Source organism: Ammospiza nelsoni, chromosome 6 (assembly GCF_027579445.1).
Source record: "Ammospiza nelsoni isolate bAmmNel1 chromosome 6, bAmmNel1.pri, whole genome shotgun sequence".
Lineage (NCBI taxonomy): Eukaryota > Metazoa > Chordata > Aves > Passeriformes > Passerellidae > Ammospiza > Ammospiza nelsoni.
The window spans coordinates 18,225,829-18,248,455 of NC_080638.1; the positions used below are offsets into that span (position 1 = coordinate 18,225,829).

The window sequence follows — 22,627 nt, forward strand, 5'->3', positions numbered from 1 at the left end:
CCAGCACCCCCTTCCTCCGCCTCTAGGAGCAGAGAAGAGCTTCAGGAGCTGTGGGGCAGCCGGTATTTTTGGCTCAGGTCACAGATTGATTCCTGCCCACTCTTTCCCTGCTGCTTGCAAGAAAGGGTCCCCATCTGAGAATGTAGAGACAAGCTTTCAAAGCCGTGGAGTGGGAGCACAGTGCTGCAACCTCCCAGTCACCAGGTAATGTGCGAGAACTAAAATCTCCTGTCCAGCATGCCTTTTCCAGCTGTCCTGCAGCTTATCCCCTCGCCTCCCTCCTGCAAGCCACCTCCAGCCAATGCCTTTGTTATTTGCCAGGTGGTGGGGGGACAGTGCATCCATCCTCAGCGCCCCAGCTCCATGTGGAGGTTTGCTGGGTGGGGTGGGGAGATGGGTGGGCACCCTGTGCTGCTGAGGAGAGCAGCAGCTGCATGGGAACACATGGCCAGACCTCGTATCATCACCTCCACACCCCCTGCAGCTCTGCCCAAAGCACTAGCATGGCAAAGCAGCTTTCACACTGCGCTTTTGGAACCACCAAGCAGTTTTGCTGTCTTCCACTGGCTCCTTTCCCCCAAGCTCCCCACCAGCTAGGCATGCCTCCAAGAAATACCATATTTGCCCAGACCAGCAGAAGAGTGGGGATGCATGGGAGGAGAGGCTCCCAGCTGTTTCTGTTTCTGTGCCTGTGGTGGGCCCAGTTTGGCAATGGCCTTCACCAGCCCCCTATGCCCACCACAGACTGTCCCTGCTGCCACTGGGGGCTGCAGCTCAGGTCTGCCACACCAAGGACTGGTCAATCAGCTCAAAATAAAGCATGTGTGTGTGTGTGTGTGTGTGCCCAAGTGCATGCAGAGCCTGGGCTGATGGCAGGGTGCTTCCCAGCAGATGTGCACTGAGCACTCCCCTGGGCCCATGTGCTGCCAGCCATTTGGCAGGAGCAGAGTGAGCATCCTGCAGGCTGCACAGCCTCCACCAGAGCACTGCTGCTGTGGGCAGGGCAGTGCTCACATCACTCAGGTTTCACTCTAAGCATCCTGACAAACCTGCAGCTGGTACAAGCAATGGGAAGGGCAGGCAATCAGACCTCTCTGCTGCAGCTCCATTTGCAAATAGATGAGAAGCAAACATTGCTGCCTGCAGGATCCACTCAGTTCCTGCACTCAGCTCCAGACAACATCCATCTTTAGATCACATGTCATGTCCATGCTCTGTCCTCCCCATCACCATCCACTGGGAGCATGGCCTTTCTGCTCAGGACTGTCCCAAAGGACAGCTGTGCATTCCATGGGCTGCCTCTGTCAGAACCATGTTGATGGCATGCATCTCATTTCCAGTGCCAGCATGATCTGGATCCCTCCTCCCATGGGACAGAGGGTACCTTCTCCATCCCTTGGTAAAGAGGGCTTGTCTGATGCACACCTCTTAAATTTGCTCTGCTGACACCTGGTTCACAACCAAGGCTCATTCCCCACAGCCCAGTTTGTGGTCATCCTTTCATCCCTTTGTGGGTCTCTGTTCAGTTTAGCATGTAACTACAGGCCTCTCCAACATTTGTTCCATAGCTTAGCCACAGACCCTGCTTTTCACACATTCTCTGTCATGTCCCAATTTCACCCCTTGATTCCATCACACAGCAATTTCATTCACAACCTGCCACATTTTCCTCATCACATTTGTCTCTAGTTACTTTAGATGCTCCTGCTCTAAGACATATAATTTTTGCTGTCTTGACATCATTTCTCTCCCTGCACCAGCAGCAAGGTGTCTGGGGCTCTCCCCTGAGCTCCACAGCACAGCCTGGAGAGAGAGCAAGCACCACCAAGTGCCTCACACTCCCTGCTGGTCACAGAGACCAGGTGAGGGGGAGATGATGCCAGCTGTGCCTGCCCAGCTGCCAAAAGCCACCCAATTTCATTAGGGGAGGGTGCAGCAAGCACCTGTCATGGGAGAAACCCCTCTGTGCCACCAGCACCAAGGCTAAAGAGCACACGTGAGGACACAGACATGAAAAAGGGTCTCAGACCACAGAATGTCCCTCTGCCAGCTGACCTTCAGCCAGAGCCTGGCATGCTTTTACTGTGACAGCATACAGCAAAGCAGTGTCCCTCCTTGAACAGGAACTTGAGGCTGGGGCAGAGATCTAGACAAGTTTCCATAGGTAGCCTGGCCCAATGTCACATTTCTTCTTGGTAAGTAGGAACACCCAGAATGGCTACTTGAGATGGGCCACAGGAATTTATTGTGTTGCAGGGAAGCTGTAATCAACTCTTCTCATCTTTTCTGGCTTTTGGTTGACCTATTGCAGCAGCCAGTGCACTCAGGGAGATGATTTTACATACAGTATGCACACACATTAGCCCAGATAATTTTATAAACTGCATAAAGATGTGCACCTTGGTCAAAGGCTGGTGTGTGTGTTTTGTTTTAAAGATCCTTTCCCTGTGCTCATTGCACACCAGTCAGCAGGCAGCATTTTCATGGATCATTGCCTCTATGGCTGGCTAATACTCAGCCAGCAAGCTGAAATAGCACTGGAAAAGTTCATCTGAAAACCTCTACAGCCCTGCAAGTCTGAAATCAAATCCTACATGTTCATTAAAGACTACAGAGTTTGTAAATAAAATCAGCTACATCCTTCCCATAAAACCACCCATGAGAGACCCAATTTCTGAGATAAAGCAATACCTATCTCTATTACTCTCCAACACAGAACAAACAGATCTACTTCCAAAGCACACTTTGCTTTGGCCCTGCAGTTGGGCAAGAGGAGATCCTGAAGTCCCTCCTCACCCAGACTTGCTCATGACTGCACTTACACCTTCATGGCAGAGCTACAGAGGAGCTTTCACTGACACCTTCTGTCATTCTAAAATGGTTAAGTTCTCCAAAGGGAATTTAGTTATGAGGAAAAGGTGTTTTACTTAAGTTCGCAGTCTGAATGATTCTTTATACTCCCTTCTCTCCAAAGTAATGTTTGAATGCTTTCAAAACAATATATTTTATTCTTTTGCATGGTATAGATATTTCGGGTTTGCCATGTTTGTCTGCTTCTACAAATAACAGCCTTGAAATAATTGAAGGTATCCAGAAAAATGTATTAAGCTCACTGGGAAAGTGTGGGAATGTGTTTTTCTGTTCTGTGACATTCAGTCATAAGCCTTTTACCATGATTCAGTGCAGAGGGGAAATGGGAATCACAAAAGCCATTTAAGAAGGCAAAGTAAATTTTATACAGTTCCCCTATGCCCTTTATCCTCTTCATCCCACCCCAGAGAAAGGGATTCTGCAGGGGGGTTTATTCAGCAGTTCAAGGTTAGAGTAGATGTCCTAAGTTCATTGAACACTCTTTCCAAGTTAATTGAAGTAGCTGTCAATAAAAAGGCAGATCAGATAGTGGCTAAGTAAGTACATTCAGAGAAAGGACAGAATATAAATATATATATGTATACGCATAATAATTTTCTGTTCCTGAGCAAAATCCAATGGCCTGTTTTATGCAGCCAGTCAAGAAGAGATCAGAATAGCCTTAAACTTTATAACCAGCTCTTCTGAGTTATCAGCAGACCACTATCATTTTACTGGTGATAATGGGATCCAAAGGGGCTGAGCAAAGACCATCTTTTCTCCCAGGCTCCTCTAACACCATCCTGTTGGCACTTGGGCTCAGGATCTCCATCCTTGGGTGCCTCTCCTTTCCCCAGAAGTGCCCTGGTGCAGGGTGTGCCATGCACAGGGATGCACCTCTTGCAGCAGTCATTCAGATAACAAGGACAGCAAACAGTTGCCAAGCTCTGGGTTCACCTACCTGAATCTTGGAGGGTGGCTGGGGAACATCAATGCACCAACACCTTCTCCTGGTTGTGGCTGCATGGAATCACAGAAGTTTAGAGGCATGAAAAGGAGAATAAAAGGCAACAAACTAGCATTCTCTTATTGATGACCACATTATCTACATACATCTATTTAGCTTCCTGACACTGCTGTTCTCCTCCTTGCATCTGGTGGGAGGGAGTCAACCAGCATTTCCATGGAGGTCTCTAGTGTGTCATCCCTTCTGTGAAACTTGGTTGGTAGAAATACCTGCCTGTCTTATCCCCTCCTAGCCTGTAAGAACAGAAAATCCACATCTTGGTTAAGAAATAGGAAGGGATCTGAATGCTCCATACTTCAGCACATGCAAGCACAAGCCAGCCCTTTGCATCATTCATACAGTCTGTGCTGCAAATATATGCATTGGGCTGGTGTGGCTTCAGTGGTGACAGTGACAGAGCAGGGTACAATGTGTCCTTGGGCATTTCTGAAGTCTGTTAAAATATTCTTATTCAGAATATGGGGTTTCTTCAATTTCCAGTTGGGTTGTTATTGCCAGGGGTTTTGTTCTTTTTCCCCAGCAACATCTTCAGTGTTGGGGACACACAAAGTCACTAGCATTCCTAAAAGACAAGGGCGTTTTTGAGACATTGAAGTTGCCAGTCAAAGAGGGATTAACTGCATTAGGGTATTTGTGTGAAGGACCAAGCACCTACCCCAAATCCTCCCAGAGGTCTGCACTGCAATAAGGAGCAGTGTGTCCTGCAGAGCCAGGCAGGAGCTCCCCAGTCAGCAGGGAGGCAAAGGGGAACAAGGCAAATGAGAGTTCACCTCTGCTATCCACTGCAAAGCACCAGCACATACCCTCCTTCCCACAAGAACCAGCCTCATCTGATGGGCCAGACCTCTGATGGATGAAGGAAGAGCTTTGCTGCCTTGATCCATGATGGAGTAGCTCAGATTAGAGAGGAGTCAGTGGGCAACAAGGCTTAGCAGTGAAAGCAGAAAGAATTTACCTTCAGAGCTGGCTTTGTGGTGTAGCTCACCAGCCTCTCAAATGCCATATGAAACAGCCCAAGCTTAACCTGGACATAAAGTGGTTTGTAGACCTGCATGAAACTGCTCTCACATGTTCCCATCTTCCTGGGAACACATTTAACCCCCCAGTTGCCATGGCATTCACACTTAAAGGCTCCTGAAAGGCTGGGAAAAAGCAGAACCTGAGAAGTCAGCTGGAAAATGGGATGAAATGCCTCAAAGCCAAGAGGCAGTGAGCACCTGCATGGTGTTGGGGCAGCTCTCAGGCTGCCCAGGACAAAGGCAGGCACTGATGCTATCCTCTCCAGCTCACTTCAGCAGTCTTAGCTGAGATCTGGGAGTCAAACCACTACTAAACCCCTCAACCAAAATTCAACTCCAAACCCTCTCTGCTCCCAGTGCAGCATTTTCTACACTTGCATCCTCTGCAAGTATGGTCTGCAAGTGTAGAAAATAGTATGTCCCTCACTAGGAACAAGTAAAGACAGAGCCAGAGTTTGCTCTCATCGTCTCTTGGGAAGGTAACAATCAAAGCACAGCTCCAAATTTGCATTTTGCAACCCTGACTTTTGCAAAACAGTAAATCTTACCAGCCAACTTGAAAAGCCTCCAACTGGTTTCATCGCCTGGAGCTACTCTGCTAGAATAGCTGTCCTGGCAACATCACCATCCTCTGCCCTTCACCTCTCCAGTTCTTCAGATGCTGAACTTTGCAGAGCCAAAGTTGGGAGCACGCAACAGTGTCACTCGATAGCCCCTCTTCACGCTAATTTTAGGTGGTGGAACTTTTCATGCTTTTAAAAAGTCCCTTTATTTATTTTTGAGAAACCTCTTATTAGTGGCCATAAACACTGTTCTGTGTGATGTTTTGAACTTACCTACAGGGCTCTGGAAGTCACAACCAGTACCCGGCATGATCTCAAAGGAACAATCACCTGTTAATTTTGTAAACTGGACTGAGTAGCATGATGCTCCCAACATGCAAATGATTTCAGATGGAAACAAATTACACATCAGTAAGTAATGCATTTCTTTTTGGTTTTTTTTTTCCCCAATTAATATTGATTTCTGATTTTTGTGGTAGACTGTTCCACCATCACTCATTTGTTTGCCCTGGGACATGTGTTTGCTGCATCTGCTTTAGACAACTAAGGCACAGTCCCTGTGGGATTCAGGAGATCCCGATTGGACACTCTAGATCCAGGCTGAGCATCTCTCCAAAGACAACAAATCAAGTTTGGCCATTCAAGATAGGGGCTGGGTCCCATCCTCACACTACTTACACCTCAATAATGAGACAGGTTGACAGTGAGGATGGTGACTGAGCAGCAGGATGGGAGTCAGCACCAGTGCCTGGAGCTGCTGTTTTGTGTCCCCAGAGGAGGTGAGCCAGTGCCTGGAGCTGCTGTTTTGTGTCCCCAGAGGAGGTGAGCAAGGCAGGAGACCAGTCAAGGAGCTCACGGCTGCTCCACAGCCTTAGGGAAGACCCACCTATCCAACCAGGCATTTCATTGGATAATTACAAATTACACTGGCACTTTGCTTCTTTCATGCCTTAAAGGGCTCACTTGTATAAATCCCAATGGGATATCCCCCTCACTTTTACTCAACCTTTCCCCATTCTTCCCATCATCCTCACAAGTCTCGAGTCCATCACACTTTTTTCTATTTATTTAATGCCTGTCTTTAGCATTGCTAAGCCACTATTTCTGAAAGTTATCAGGAAGAGATGAAGCACCTTTCTGAAAACTTGTGATTTAAATCAAATCACTCCACTGCAACTAATGCAAAATCCACCTGTCTCAAGGATCCTTGGAATGGTTCCATGTCTAAAGTAAATCCTAGCTCCAGCCACACTTTTGTCAATGTGAAATACATTTTTTCTCTTAACCTGCTTATATACAGACATATATATATATATATAAAATGCAGCATCAGGGAAAATGTCTTGAGCTGGCAAGGAGTCACCAACAGACCAGCCTCAGAGCCTTGTTCAGCAGCATATCAGCTGCCACCTCAGTATTTATAGCCACCCTGCTCTTTGAGCTTGTTTATTTTCCTTCCCAAAGGTGGTGGTGGCAGGAGGCAAAGCTCTGATATTCAGGCTCAGGTGTCCCTAGGGCTGACCTTTCCTTCAAAGAGCAGAAGCTGCAGACACATTTCAAGGAACAAAGTCATTTGGAAACTCTAGACTCTTGTGTCCGTTACCACCCAGTGCAGAGCTGCAAACAAGGGTTGAGCAGAGATCTGTTAATTAGCACACACAGATATACATTAGGATGGATGTAAAAATGAGCCTGTAATTATTTTATACCTGGAAAGAGAACCAGATGAAGTCCAGCCCCCAGTCTTGAGGCAGAACAAGTGCCACATAAAGATATGACACTCAGACTTGAGTTTTCCATTATTTAAGTTTCCCCCAAGTTTAAATAATGCTATTCTATAGCATTACAGTCATCATGGACCACCTTTTTCAATCCCATCTTGCATACATTCATGTAGAATTCATCTGTTAGACCCTGTTGGGGAAAAAAGCAGCCCTGAAGCCTGCCACAGAAAGACAAGTAGCACATTTCAGCACCACTGGAGCCTCCACACATTTATTTCAGAGCCAATGCTGCCAAAATGACATTCCCCTTCTGCATAATCTAGACAAGATGGGTAAAGAAGAAATTGTAGTGAAGCAACACCTCAAGGCATGCCACCAGTTCAGAGCACTGAGAGCCCACACAGGGGTTTCCCAGTCCCTCTTTTTGGCACTGCCAAGGGGATGGCAATTTGGGGAAGCAGGGCAGCACAGGAGATGCAGGGACCAGGAAAGCATCACTCTTCTCCACCAGGCTTTGAGGGTAATACTAATCCTGCAAGACTCGCTCAGTGTGACAGTTTGTCCTTGTCATGCTCAAAATGCAGTGGTCCCAGGAGAAGACAGAGCTAAAGTCTCACAGCACAAGCCTCTGAGATGCCAGTGCTGCAGGAACCACATTGCTGTGAAAAATGAACAGAGGAATGATAGGAAGCAGTCAGCTACTGACTGACCTGAGACCAGTGACGGCTGCAGAGTGGCACCAGCCTGCTCTCCTTCATTCAAAATCAGCCACAGCTCCCTGCAGGTTCCTGCTAAAGGAAGAGATGAGCCTCCATGCCCTCATCCCCTCTTAGCATTGCCCAAAATGCACATCCAGCATTTCTGGGCTGCAGCATCCCTTTTCTTCATTTTGGAGAGGTAGGGGAAGGTTTCACCATTCTGCTAGTCCCCACCATGTTCCTTTGGGAGGAGAAACAGCACATCATCAAGTTAATTTAGCAGTGGAAACATTCCCCTGGCAGATTTAAGCACCTCATAAAGAGCTGCACAGATTTACTCTGAGCCAGTTCCCTCTCTGGTCCCTGGCCACCACTAGAGAGCTCTGGTCTCCCATAACCTGCTCACTTCTCTGCTGCCACCACAACCTGAATTACAGCAGTTGTTTATTGAAACCACATCTAGGTCCCTGTGGGCTTTAAGTGGAGAAAATACACTCTGCAAATTAACCCTCCTTAGAGAAGGAATCTCACACAAACAGCCTTTGGGGCCTGCTCTGCCCTCTCCAAACTGGCAGGGCGCAGGAATAGTAACTGGAGAAGTTTTCAGCCATCATTTCCACCAGCCAGCTGCAGAATGTGTTGAAAAAAATCAGTGCAACCAGTTTGCACACATGCAAAGCACTGTTATTTTCACTCTAGCCAGTACACCTCTATGCACCACACTGCTACTGCTCCAGCCCCACCTGAAAATCCCAGCACAGCAGAGGAAGGGCTGAAGGGAGGAAAATGGGGCCATCCTGCTCAGTGCTTTGAGGACTCCTTGAATTCCCACCTCCCAGAACTGAAGCAGAGGATGGAGAGAACAAGGGTACCAATCAGCAGAAAGACAAGAGCAAGAAGTTATATTTGGAATTCTCCTTCTTCACCTACACTTTTCTAAAGTGTTAGGATCTCAGAAACTCTTTATTGTCTCTACACCATAAAAGTGTTATTACTTGGAAGGTCACCCTCATAAAAAGGTTTTTCCATAAAAAGGTGGATGGTTCCAAATAGAGCCATCAGCTCATCAGTGTGCTGGGTTCCAGTACAGACAGCTATACTGACCTTATCAAAGCTGGATGAGCAGGATACAGAGGAGTTTATTTATTTTTTTTTATAGCTGATATCACCAGTGATTTTGGTTGAAGCCTGTGTTGTTGCTCAGGTCTGTTCCCTGGGGAGTTCAGCTCTGTGCTTCTCCTGCTGCTCCCAGGAAGTCTCTGCAGGCTGCTCCACTGCTCACCCAAGCATTACTCTTTCCCCTTTTAGAGGGGAATTACAATTACTCACAAGGAAAAGTACAGCAGAATAACATGGATGTAAATGGGGCAGGCACACAGAAAACCCCTTTCCTGCCTATGTCAAGCTCCTTTTCTTCTTGTCACTCAGACTGATGCTTCTCCTCCACCTCACACTCAAGCAGAGAGTTTCAAGGAAAACAGTTTTGCTGCAGACTCCTACATGAACAAAATTCTCAGAGCTGCCATCATTACAACATCTTCTTCAAATTTTATTAAATGCTTACAAAAAAAAAAAATCCAGGAGGCAAAAAGTTTTAAGCAGAAAGCACAAAGATGCAGGAAGAAAAACAAGGTGCCCTCCCTCCTTCAGGAGGGTAGAAACAAGTTGCAAAATTATGCTGACATGGGAAGAAGGTAGGAATGAGACTAAAGAGGGGATGGGGACATGTTAACACCATGAAGTATGAAGACATAGAGTTCAGAAACAACCCTAGGAAGCTGATTTGCAGACCTCAGGCCCAGGGGCAGAAATGCCACTCTTGAGGGACTCAGTTTCCCCACGTTCACAGCCAGCCTGTCTCCCCAGACAATTCACTAGGATGCCATTTCACCAAGACAGCTTCCAGCAGCGGCCATTTCCCAGATATCCTGCTCAGCTTCAGGAACACAGCTCACAGGATATCAAGGTGCCTCCACATCTAACTTCTAGAAGTGTTTCAGTCACTGGCACTGCAGCCCACAGGTCAGAGAATAAGCAAATCACTGTCCCAGAGAAGGGAGATAACACCAGGGCCAGCACTCCTCACCTGGGAAAGGAGATCTCCAATCCATCTTAAACAGGCAGAGGAAGGCAGCAGGTATTTGAAAAAAAGCTGCTATTGGCCTGCTGAGACAGAAAAGTGGCAGGAACATTTTGGCATGGGTACATAACTGATTAAAGAATGATCTGGGAACTAAAAGAAACCAAGACTAAATTGAAAGCAATTTGATGGACACAGACCAGTGATGGAAGTCCCTCCAAGCAGATGACATAGGGGAATGGAGGATGCCTCATAAACAGGGCAAGACTTTACCCACAGCTGGCACCAACAGAGACAAGTGGTCCTTGCACTCTCATCTCACTCTCCCTGCAGTCTTTTTACACTCAGGACCTGCCCACTGCCCTCATTTCAGACATCAGTTCTTCACCAGACTTCTGTTGAGCTCCTTCTCTGCCACCACCCACCCACCAAGGGCCACAAAAAGAGAAATTCCTCATCACATAACAAAAGCCTTGCCTGCTCAGCAGGGCAGCAGATCCCTCTCTTCCAATACTTGAGGTGAGGGAACAGAGCCTCTCATCTCCATAGCAGAGACAGATTTTAAAAAACAGGAAAAAAAAAAAAAGAAAAAAGCCCAAGAGTCACATAGAAAGTTAAAACAGGGATGAGCTTTGTCAGCTGATCTAGTTCCTTTCATCTGGAGGCAGTGTGGGGTACTGCTCAAACCCCAAGAGGAGTCAGGCTGTACCCAAAGCAGACTGACAGCAGTCAGGAGAAGAGAAACATCCTTCAATTATCTTCTGTGGAGCAGAGGAAATAGTGGCACGGAGGGTTGCATTGAGTCAGGATCAAGCTCAGCTGCAAGACAAGAAAACACAATGTTATTGACAGCATTTGGCCTCTCATGAGCAACACCCTGGGCTACACAGAAACTGTATCTTCTCTAGCAATTACAGGTGGGTTTCTCCCACCCATTTTCACAAAGCCCCATGAATCAGCCCCCCCATAAGGCTTTGGCACAAGTGAACCATGCTGGGAATGCCCATGGCAGAGGACATGCTGAGGGCTGCACACCCCACAGAGTCATGGCTGCACTCCTGCCACGCTGCCTCCCACCCCAGAAAGGAGATTTGCAGGCTTCCTCCCAAGCCCCTAAAGCAGAGAGTGTCCCCAGAGCCCCAAGTGCCACAGCTCTGCCTGGGACCATCTGCAGCAGGGCTGGGTTCCTGCAGCTCTCCATCTGCTCCACACACGACAGCTGCTGCAGCCAAGGGGCTCCAGCACACAAATGACTTTTCCATCACTTGATAAATGACTCCTGCATGCTGACACCCTCCCCACTATTCCTGATTTGGGGCTGATGGCAAATGGAGCCAAGTCAGGAGAACAGTTGGGGCCCAAGAGTCGATGAGTGTCCATCCACCCATGGGACCTCAACCAGCAGCAGACAAATTTAACCCTTTGAGAGCCTCTTGACTTCTAGATTCACTTCCTGCTAGCTTATCACAAACCGACACAAGTTTCTGAGGCAGTGCTTCCCCTATTGTCCCCAGGCTTTCAGCTCCAGTCTTCCCACTAGCAATAAAGCAAGTTTGTCTGCCCCTGAATTTTTGCTTCATTAGGTGGCAAGGGGGAACACAAGTCTTCCCTGTTGAGAATTTCTCCTGAGCACACAAAGCCCTAAAGGAGACTCAAAACAAAGCCAGGCATGACAGGAAAGACAAATAAATTAACAGCTGATTTACTTTTGCTGTCTCTCAGCATCTCACTGCTCCATTAGTCAAGCACACAGATTCCAGTACAGTCACATGCCATGGAAGTCACCACCCATAAGGACTCCAAGACCCACAGCACAGCAGGTTTCAAGTCAGATGGGATGCTGAGATAGCAGCAAGAGCAATTTTGAAAGCACAGACTATTTGTAAGAGACGACAAATCTTGAGGTTGTGCAGCAATGAAGCAGCCTCTGACTTTGGGAGCAGGGGGATTTTCCTGGTGTGTGCACACTAAACTCTGAGAGCCCCCATGCCCTCCTCAGTAGCATCTGGCAGCTTGCAGCAAATCCCAGGCAAGATCCTTCTCTGACTCATGTGGGGAGCTGCATTTTTCTGGAGTGCAGCAGTCCATAGGACAAGGAAGACACCCAGAGAGCTGATCAGTAGCTGGGAAGTTCACTGCCCTGCCTCTTTAGTATTCCCCACACAAGCCTGAAGCAGGTCAACCTTATAAATCTGGTTTACCAGTGCTGCTGGACCATAGCTCATGTTGTAGTACAGGCTGTCCATGGGACCACATTAAACAGGAGCAGATGAAGTCATTCCACAATAAATCCTACCATGGAAGTGCTGGTATTGCTCACCCTTCAGCAGATCTTAAAAAAAGGCATAAAAACCCCACAAGCAATTACCAATTCCTACACAAACAGAGCCGAAGCCGGTACAAAAGTACCTGCATGTCCCTCCAACTGAGACATTTTGGCTTTCTGAAGCAGAAGAACCTAAAATACCCATGAGGCTGGGGAGGAAAGCAGGTATATGACAAAGGAATGGGCTCTCAGCCTTTTTTTGGAACGGTGCAGACTTGTCTCTAAGAGTAGCGCCTGGAACAAAGCAAATCCTAATGGCAGCCTTGTGCCTAAGGAATGAAGCTGATAAGACACTGGGAATGTCCAACAGTTGTCACCCCCAGCTGACACAAATCCCCTCCAAGCCCCCTCACAGAAAACAGCAGGTCTCTCATGCCTACAGCTAAAGTAAAACACAGAATGATAGAATAGCTTGAATGGGACCTTTAGTTGAAAGGGACCTTTAAAGGTCATCTAATCCAACACTCATGCAATGAACAGGGACGTCTGCAACTAAATCAGGCTGCCCAGACCCCCATCCAGCCTGACCTGGAATGTTTCCAGGGATAGGGCATGCACCACCTCTCTGAGAAACCTGTTCCAGTGTTTCACCACCCTCATCATAAAAAAAATCCAAACACAAACTTCTTCCTTACATCTAGTGTGAATCTACCCTCTTGGTTTAAAAGCTTTACCCTTTGTCCTATTGCAACATACCCTACTAAAATCCCTGTGCCCCATCTCTCTTAGGAGCCACCTTTACATATTTAAAGGCCACAGTAAAATCTCCCCAGAGCCTTCTCTTCTCCAGGATGAACAACTCTAACCCTCTCAAGCCTGTCCTCAGAGGAGTGTTCCATCCCTCTGATCATTTTGGTGGTCCTCCTCAGGAGCTGCTCCAACAGATCCAGTTCTCTCTGGTACTGAATGCACAAGGTAGACACTGTCTGTACCCTGCCCACCACAGCCCCTGCTCTGGAGGGCAGTTCATCCACCACACTGAGGGCTTGACCTTGAAGCTTTTGAGCTCAACGTGCCACCTCTTCAGTGCTTTTATTTGCTGCTACCTTTATTAACAATTTTTTAAAAATTTAACAAAAAAAATCATCCTTCTCCCCTCATGCCCAACCAGTTTTGGTTTTGGCAGACACACCACCTGCTTGCTGGGTATGGATCACCTTCCCAGCCCAGTGCTGACAGCAGCACTGCAAGTCCCAAGCCAGCACTGGGCACTTGAGCACAAATAGCTGTTCTGCACTTCCCAGAGTTCTATTCAGGACAGTTTTCCCGCACAGTAGGTATTACATTACACACCCACACTAACCAGAGCAGGCTGGGAGCCACCGGGAGCAGAACACTGCACACAAAATAAATAGCCCCCCAGGCAAGCCTGACATCACCCTGCCCTCCTCTTCCTTGTTTCGGGATGCTCAGTTACACCCAGCACCAGGGATTAAGGGGCTCAGTGATTTATGCCTCATTTCATAGCAAAACTCAGCAACTTTGTGCTGAGCAAGAGCCAGGATAGTGTCAGATTTCCTTCCTGGGGCTGCCAAAGAGTCACTGCAGGTCACAGGCTGTTTGGTGCTCCCCAGCTTGCTCGGGAAGAGGAAGGAGGGAACTGAGATGAGTTTTATCTTTGTATCCCCAGCACAAACCCTTCACTCCACTGTGCTCACTGAGCTCCACTGACCAGCACTCCCCAAAAAGGAGGCAGTGATGAGTTAGCAATAAAGAGCAGGAAAAGCAGCCATGCATCCCTGCAGGAGCAGCCCAGCATTGGCCAAAGGGCTGCAATTGCCATTGGAGATCAGACCTGACACAGAGCACAAGCCATTTCTGCTTTGTTCAAGAACGAGTGATAAAGGCAAAATGGGGCAAAGCCTCCCAAGGGAAAGGGAAAACTTGGTTTTATCTTGGAGGAAAACATTGTCCCTGTGCTTCATGCAGCAAAAGAAGACCAGCCAGAGTCAGTGGTGTGACAAAGCACTTCCTCACTGATAAACAGAGCTTCTGAGAAGCCCTGTATTTCACAAGGGTGTCTTCATGCCAGCTGAAATGAATCAAGGCCATTGCTGACTTTGATTCAAATGACACATGTAGTTTATGGCCGTTCCGTTGTATGTAACATTGTATCAGAGTATTAATAACCAAAATTTGGAAAGCCATGAAACATTCCTGCTTTTTGCCTCTGGAGATGTTTCAAAGCTTCAAAATTTCAAACCCACTTTGTTTCCCTTGACATTTCCTTCCAAATCCCATTAGGACTTGCCAAGACATGAACATCTGGGGTCCCCAGGAGCTCTCACTGTGCTAATGCCAGCAGCAGAAGGGCTGTAGGTTTGGCAATACAGCTGCCCCCAGGACATCCCCTGCCCTGCCACACCCACCCTCAAGCCTGGCTGAGGTTACCTCAGGAGAGCAAAGCAAGCTCTTCTCCCACAATACTGACTCCATACTCATAGCTTTTAGAGAGAGGAAGAGGAGGACTCATATTTATATATTTCAGAATCCAGCCCAGGGCTAAGCCCACACCAACTCTAAACTTGGTCTTTCCTTGCAGGAAATGACAATGCTGATAACAGTATCATCCTCCACCCAGCCTGTTCCCAATCACCACCCCCTTTCCCCCCCTCCCACCCTGCCCAAGCCTGGGAAGGACAACCTGCGGCTGCAGCGGCTGCTGAAGAAGGCAGCCAAGAAGAACGCCATCCTCACCTCGGAGCAGGGCAAGTCCTTCCGCTCCAGCCTGTCGCCCGTGAACGAAGCCAGCCCCGACCAGGAGTGTGCAGAGAGCGCTGCCCCAGCAGCGGAGACCCCCGAGGCCCCGGCAGCCCCCTGTGCCCCCCTGCCCACCCAGCTCTCCGTCAGGCCCGTGGGCCACCGCGCCCTCTCCCCGTTCCGGAAGGGGAAGGCCTTCACGCTGAAGGTCACGGAGCAGCGGCGCATTGCCGAGCACGTCAAGCTCACAGCCTCCTCAGCCATGCCCCTGCTACAGAGGCCAGAAGCTCCTGAGATTCCACAGCAGCCTGAAGGCACAGGCTCCCACCTTCCCCCTCCATCTGACCCTTCAGTACCTGTTTTCCCCAAGCCTCCTCCTCCCAGTGCACCCAGCAAAGAAAGGGCACCAGAGGTTACCTATGTCACCAAGGTGAACACGTATTTCCACAGTGTCAAGCCACCCAGGGCTAAGACTCCCACACCAAACCCAACCCAAGGAACTGTCAGCCAGGAATACAAAAGGCCTACTTCCCCAGCACCTCAAACAAGCAGCTCTGAACCACCTCCAGAGCAGACACCCACCTCACTTAAAGACAACAAGGCAGCTTCCTCCTTGCCAAAACCTCCCCTCGTTCCTGCTGCAGAGACAGACCCTCCCAATCAGGCTCCCAAGTCTATTCCTACTGAGAAGCCCAGCACCTCTGATGCCCACACCAATAAGCCTACAATCCATGGAAGTGACACTGAATGCAAGGCAGCTCCTGAATTACCAGAGCAAGACAGAGACATCCCAGAACCATCAACATCCAGCGCTCCTTGGAGGCAAGCACGCCCAGCAACAGCAACTCCAGCACAAGCTGATGGTAGCAGGTCCACCCCCACAGACACCAAGGCAGAACACATCACTGAACCCCAGATGACTCCCAGCTTACCCAACACCAGCTGTCCCCCCAAGGCTGAGCCAGCACCACCATCAGGAGAAGCACCAAGAGCTCCTGGAACCAGTAGCAGTGGCTGGCATCGCCTCAAGAAGCACTTGATAGTGCAGCCAGAAGCAGCCACCTTCCCAGAGTCCCAGCCAGAGAAGCTGGGACAGGAGGAAGGGAATAAAGCTGATACTGCTCAAGCAGTCATCAAGCAAGACTGCATGGTGGTTAAATCAAAAGCCATGAGAATGTGGGATGCCATCTTATACCAGGTGGCACTCGGCAAGGAGAAGAAGCAGCAAGCAGAAGAGAAGAAGGCTCAGAAGGAAGAAAGCTTCTTTCTGCCCCGCCGCCTGCCCATCCTCCTGCACAAGCCGCGTTTTGACGCCCGCAAGCTGAAGGAGCTGGCAGCCAAGCCCATGACAAAGATCAGCACCGTGTTTGAGGTGAGCCGCTTCCGGCCCAAGGGGGCTGAGGAGCACACCAAGAGCTTCAACAGAACGGCATCGGGATGGTCTGTGCACTGACACCAGGCTGCTCCACGCCTCTGCAGTGCGCCAACCTCTGACCAAGCCCAGTGGAGCCACGTGCAAGGAAAAAAGAAAATTAAATAAAACCCCACCAAGCCAGCAGCACCATGCTGCAGGTTTAAGGGTTACTCTCAAAAGCTCAAATGCATAACTACCACATCCACAGGTCACAGGAAAACTAACATGTTTGTTTTAAGAAGAGTCAACAACAATCACTGGAGGCACTAACAGAGTGAAGGCACACAGTGAAAAGGACAATCTGCCTATAGAAAAAACGGCCAGTTCAGAGTAGGATAATGGAATCTAAATCTTTTTGTTGCATTTATCTAAGAGATTGATCCTAGGAACAAGAGCAGTTGCATCTGAAATGAAGGAATCTGGGTTGCTCCATGTCTCTAGGGAGTGTCTTAGAAACCAAACTCAAAGAGGATACATATAGCCTCTATCTCGTCTACTTAAAGTGTGCCCCATTCTCATTTGTTGAGAACAAAATGGAGACTCATCCTTTCACCCAAAGCACAGACAAGAGACAAAGATATCCTGCTCTCACCAAACAGCTCATCTGCCTATCAAAATGGGCATCATCTGACAGCCTCCTAGGCCAGTCTACTTAATAATAATGCACAGAAGAACAATTTTGTTTCAATAATCAAGTTCTTTTATGTATTTTACCATGTTTTCTCCACAATAGCTGACAGTTAACGTTCCCACTATAACCAACAAGACCCTGCTTTAGCATGTGGGTATCCAACTCTGTATTTAACAAGGTGCTGGTTTCTGAGCGGCTCTGCTAACCACATGTAGTCTCATTTTCAGGATGAGCATCATGACAGTTGCACACCTGCTTGTCCCTGATGCCCTGAAAAAAGGGCATTTAAAGGAAAATCCCCAACTCTGCCCACCCACAGAGACAACTGGGCTTTCCAGTATTGCCCTTTGCAGCTCCACTGCCAGCAGGCTTGTGAGCATGAAAGCTGGGAGACTGGTTATTTCTGTTTCACAAGGGACTTGGTCATGTGCTGGGGTGTTCCTACACAGCTAATATAGGATTGCTATGTTTAGCCCAAGTAGAATATAAAGAGCTGTGTACAGAGTTTCCTTTTACATGTGCAGAGGGTATGGAACTGACCAACAGTTGCTCAGGCCAAGCTGCAAATAGACTTAGAAACAAAGAGTCCCTTTTGCCTTTTTTGAAGTCTTCCTATTTTGCAGTGATGCTGTAAGAACAGTTCATTTAGAAAACCTTAAGTTTTTACTTCATCAGTCTTATCTCTATTCTGTAACCCCTTCTCTACTCAAAAGGGCAAAAAGCAAGTAGGAAGAATAATCCAATTATCTAAGATGGGGATTTCTTCAAAATCCTAGTCTTCAAAGAAAAAGGTAACAAGAGGTTAGAAACGTGCAGTAATCACAAGTGAAACCTAGGTAAGCTTCTGCAGGATAATTTAATATTGCTGCAAGAGAAGGCTACAGAGAAGGCAGCTACAGAAAACATCCATGCAGCAGCACAGTCATAAAAAATTAAAGTGTGCAGCATAAAACACATAAAGCAGATAAAGGCAGCCTTACCAGAGAGTGATAAATGGCACCTCACTGCAGCACAGCCAGATGGATGCCTCTGCACAAAGGTCTGGATGAACAAGAGCCACAGCACTGGCATGAAGCAGAGCAGCCAACATCAATTACATTTGGGAGACTAAGTGAAGGTGGTTTAAGAAGCACTTGTGCTTTAAAACAGCTTTTGTCCTGCACCAAGGACAACCACCCAGAGAAAACCAACATCTCTCACCCAAGGCTTAGGTTTTGCATCTGCTGGGCTTCCAGTCAGGCTGCATTCACACCCCAGCCCCACTGCACATGGATGGAGGACAGGGAAATGCCACTGGGGAGAGCAATTCCCACAAGCAGAAGGAAGGAGACAGAGGAAGGCAGGTCTGGGTGCATGGTTTAGCTCTTTTATCCCATGAAGGGCAGAGGCACACAGCAACTATGGCAAGTCCTGCAGAGACAGACCCTGACACAAGGGTACCCAGAGATGGGAGAGCACATCCCTGGAGGCAACAGATTTCTACCAATGGCTGCTCACTGGAAGTCACTGTGGTGTGATCCAGCCTGAGCTGCTGTGCTGAGGAAGAGAAGGGGAATGCTACTGGGCACAGAATTCGCCCATTTTTCAAATGGCATCAGGCAGTTGCTAAATGCCTAAACTGACACCTACAGAAAAACCCCTGTTCCATAGCCTGCAGTGAGGTCCTGCAGCCCAGGAAGAGTGGGAAGGAGTAAATAAGCCACACCTGTGTTTAAGCAACTAGAAAGCTGCTAAGGTGGTGTAAAGCAAGTGACAAGGGGAACCAGAAGGGTTTGGGAGTAAGAAGGCCATGACAGTGATCCAGCAGTAGGGAAAAAGGATGAACAAGGGAAAAAGGATGAACACAATTCAAGGGGAGGAGCTGGGAAGCAGGTCCCCAGGGAGCTCAGAGCACACAAAACAGACAGCTAAGAACCTAAGTACAGAAACAAGCCAAGCTCCTTTAGCTCTCACAGCCATTTTGCTATTCACAGTAGGAAAAACCCCAATACTTCCATATGAGCACACCCAGAGAGCAACAGCGTTGTGCCATGGGTGTTTGGAGCACTGGGTGGATCCTAGGGGACATCCTGTGACAGTGCCTTGCCTTTCAAGAAAGGCTGCTAGACAAAGACCAGAGCCAAAGACACTTTCATTTGCTCAGAGAAACCCAGGCAGGGCAAACAAAACCTGCTGACAGCCCAGCAAAACCTGTTTGCTGCAGAGAACTGAAGCTCAGTAGGGTCCACCTGCTGCACTGAAACAGACTTCAGGAGAAAGAGGAGACTGATCAAAGGGGAGACCTTATAATAGGATTATCAAAGTCACAGGCAGAGAAGCAAGCTGAGGATGGAAGTTCTGTGGACTAAAAACAGAGCTTCAGGCAGTCTTGAGCTTGTACTGCTGCCCATCTCAAAGCAGCATTCAAAAGGGCATATCCTCTAAATGGGCACTACAAAAGAAAAACAAACAAGCCTAAACAAACAAAATGCAACACTCAGAAGCCAGCTCCTTAAAGATGGGAGGGAGGGGAAAGAAGGAACACAAGCCCCAGAAGAATTCAGAAACAAAAGGTGTTTTGTAGCAAGCAGAGCTATTTTAACCTTGGCAATCAAATAAAGCTTCTTTTTTATAGTAGGAAAAAAAAAAGGAGAATGAGCTTGTTTTCATCCTCAACTTCCTCTCCACTCATTGTGCCAGATGCTGCCCAGTTGGATCCAACCAGTTATCACCTCCCTCTACACCATTCCTCCTTATTGCCACAGCCCTCTGCTATCATCCACTCAAGATAACACCAGGATATCTGTGAGCCTGAGCACAATAGGAACATGAGAGCCAAAGGCCATTTCAAGAGAGCACAGAGACAGACCCAGCTCTGCCTTGCCCTTGCTGCACACCAGAGAGCAGTCCTTTCTGCTCTGTTGTTCTACCCAGTACAGCAGATGTGCACATCCTTCCTGCTACAACCTTATTATAGATTGGTTCCAAGAGGTTACTGAAGTCATTAAAAGTCTTCTCCCAGATTAATTCAGTAAATCTGGGAATTAAACCCCAGAAACACTTGAATTTCAGTAGTACATCAGCCAGAATGATCTCCTGCTATCTCTCTCTACTCCTTGCAACTTAAGAGAGCATAAGGAAAGACAGCAGATAGAGACCATTCCTTTGAACTAGGAAAGGCAGACACATCTTCACTCACACAGCAGTAGCTAAGGGACTTGCCCTGCAGATTAAACTAACAGAGGTATCCAGCAGCATCAGAAAGGCAGAGACCAAAACAAACCCCTGCTGGGTACCCACTCTGTTCCAGCCCAGTCAGGCTCCAGCTGTTCCCATAGAGCACCTTCCAACTCACCCCAAGTGCTGCTGGCAGAAACAACCCCAGCATGCTGCCAGAACAGCCCAGGAGGTTGTTACACAGAGCAGAGCCATATCCCACCTACCTGGTTAATGAGTTCTCCAGACACACTATTGCTCTGCAGCATCGTCTATCAACACCTTCTTGTACTGGCCATGGCCTGTTGCAACAAACTTGTACTTTTTGCCAGAAGGAATGGACTGAACAAGAGAGAAAGGAAGAGCCAAAGTCAGCCTTTTTCTCTGTTAAATAGGCAGTCAAAAATCAAGTAACTGAAGCCAGAGGTGCACACAATACAGTTTGCCTTTAATCCCAGAGGGCTCAGAGACAGCCCATTCTGTACTGCCTTCCTGCCCCCTTCACACAAACTCTCTGCACAGACCCATCACCACCTTCTGTAAGCATGAGGCAACACAACAAGAACAGGATATGCAATAGGAAAGCAAATGCAATGCAGGCATTGCGAGGGAGGGCTTGTCTAAGAGCCCAGGCCCCCAAGCCAGGATTGTTTTATCCATGACAAGAGAATGTGGGATTTGCCAGGTACTGGCAGTTTCAGCACAGGAACTGACAAGATACTTTGATATTCCTCTCCCAGCCTAGACAGTTTGAGCAGTAGCTGCTTGCTGCATTTTAGAAGACATTTCCACAAACATTCCTGCAAAGCCCCAGATCCATCTGCAAGTGATACTGTCTTAGGTTCAGTTCCACTTAGTTTTGCACGTTTTGTTTACTCTCAGTGCCAAAAAGAGCAAAATTACTCAAATTGGCAGCTCCATTTGAGCCTAGAATGCTGTGACTCCCAGCTCATGGGCTGAGAACAACATGTATTCAAGAGACCTTTCAGAATTACTGGATATAAAAGTATTTTTGCCCCCATTTTCACCAGAGCTGAACCAATAGCAATTCACTGCTAGGAAGAGCTCTTAAGCATGCAATTGCATGGACAGACACAGGTAGCCCTTGTCCCTACAGTACATCATCTTCTCAGTACTGCCAGCCCAGCCACCAGCTCTGCTCTTCTGCAGCAGAGCAAGTGCTGTCACACTCACAGTCATCAACTCACCTTGACACTGCTCTCAGGTTTGGGATTCCCCTTCTGTTCCCAAAGGCTTCTTTTACTCACGATGTCTCCAGCCACAATATCCTGAGAAAATGATGCTTTCATTACTCTCCACTGCTAATGCTGTGAACGTGTCTTTGTCCACATCCATTTCCATCCCACACATCTGACCTCCTTTTTTTTATTTATAATATCACATCTGACCTAAAACAGCTGCTGCTAAAACCCATGACTGTGAAAATGTCTTCCTGTTCCCAGCATACCCTATGTTTTCCTATCACTCTTCCACAAGAGTCTGAATTAGCTCCAAGATGTTTATTAAGTTTGTTAACTATTTAGAATATGTTAACACCAAGGCTTCTCTACCAAAAGGAATTCTGCTCTCATAAACAGACTTGCAACCAACATATTAGAGAATCAGCCTCACCCACAACAGCCAGAAAGTGAAATCACTGAGAGCACTACGCAATGCTCTCTGCATTTTCCAAGTTTACAAGATTTATCACCTTGGTACCAGATGCAAGGTCATGCTTGACAACTCAGCCCAAGCCCCTGTAGGCAACACATGCATTCTCCCCAGCAGCTGATTTTATTTCCATTTCAAATCAGAGCTTCAACCAGCAGCACAGAGGTTTTCCTGCATGGACCACCAAGGAACAACTGGAGACCGTGTCAGAAAAATTGCATCTCCAAGGTGCAAAGCCTTACAACACAATGGAAGATCTCCAATATCGATGCCTTTGGAGTCTGGAAGCCCCACAACAAGATGCACCAACAGGATACACAAGGACAATGCACACTGTGCCCAGGGACCAGTCCCTGCCCCTGGCACAAGCAAGGCAAGTTCCCCAAGGGCTGTACCTTACAGGCTGAGGGCTTCACAGCAGACTGGGCTGTGACCTCCCCAGTCTCCCAGAGGCTTTTTGTGCTGGCTACCATCATGCTTGTGGTGGGAAGGTCGAGACAGGGCTGCCGCACAGGTTTTGGAGCCTTTGAGGAGGTCTGGAAAATAAATGGAGGCAGTTTGCCATCAGAGTGTGCCTCTTGATTATTTTTATCCTTGGAGATAAGGGGGTGTAAAAGGAGACTTGTAGAGTCCTACTAGTTCCTGTCAGATACTCCCACTCTTTAAGCAGAGAGCACAAAAAAACAAGCACGGGACAGCTTGCCAAAGAAACCTACTTTATGCTGTGGA

General features: G+C 47.9%; 2 protein-coding genes across 6 annotated transcripts in view; one reads left to right on the plus strand and one right to left on the minus strand.

Moving 5' to 3' along the window:
- Window positions 1-22,443, plus strand: PRR33 (proline rich 33). 3 transcript variants are annotated; one of them, XM_059474205.1, is made up of 3 exons: window positions 1-204; window positions 5,739-5,870; window positions 14,830-19,660. In XM_059474205.1, the coding sequence occupies exons 2-3, from the start codon at window positions 5,850-5,852 to the stop codon at window positions 16,438-16,440; spliced, it is 1,632 nt and encodes a 543-aa protein (XP_059330188.1). In that variant the 5' UTR covers window positions 1-204; window positions 5,739-5,849; the 3' UTR covers window positions 16,441-19,660. The 3 variants fall into 3 exon arrangements, 2 of the variants coding, with proteins under 2 accessions (XP_059330188.1, XP_059330190.1); XR_009418610.1 differs by lacking the exon at window positions 14,830-19,660 and adding an exon at window positions 22,042-22,443 and having other exon boundaries at window positions 117-204; XM_059474207.1 differs by lacking the exons at window positions 1-204; window positions 5,739-5,870 and adding an exon at window positions 13,023-13,202.
- LSP1 (lymphocyte specific protein 1) overlaps window positions 9,410-22,627 on the minus strand; it is a 48,379-nt gene continuing 35,161 nt past the window's right edge. For all 3 annotated transcript variants that reach the window (XM_059474208.1, XM_059474209.1, XM_059474210.1), the window contains exons 8-11: window positions 22,294-22,434; window positions 21,436-21,516; window positions 20,455-20,569; window positions 9,410-10,780 (exon numbers count right to left, since the gene is read on the minus strand). In XM_059474208.1, the coding sequence (XP_059330191.1) occupies window positions 20,480-20,569; window positions 21,436-21,516; window positions 22,294-22,434 (312 nt within the window). In that variant the 3' untranslated portion in view covers window positions 9,410-10,780; window positions 20,455-20,479. The remainder of the gene's footprint in view (window positions 10,781-20,454; window positions 20,570-21,435; window positions 21,517-22,293; window positions 22,435-22,627) is intronic.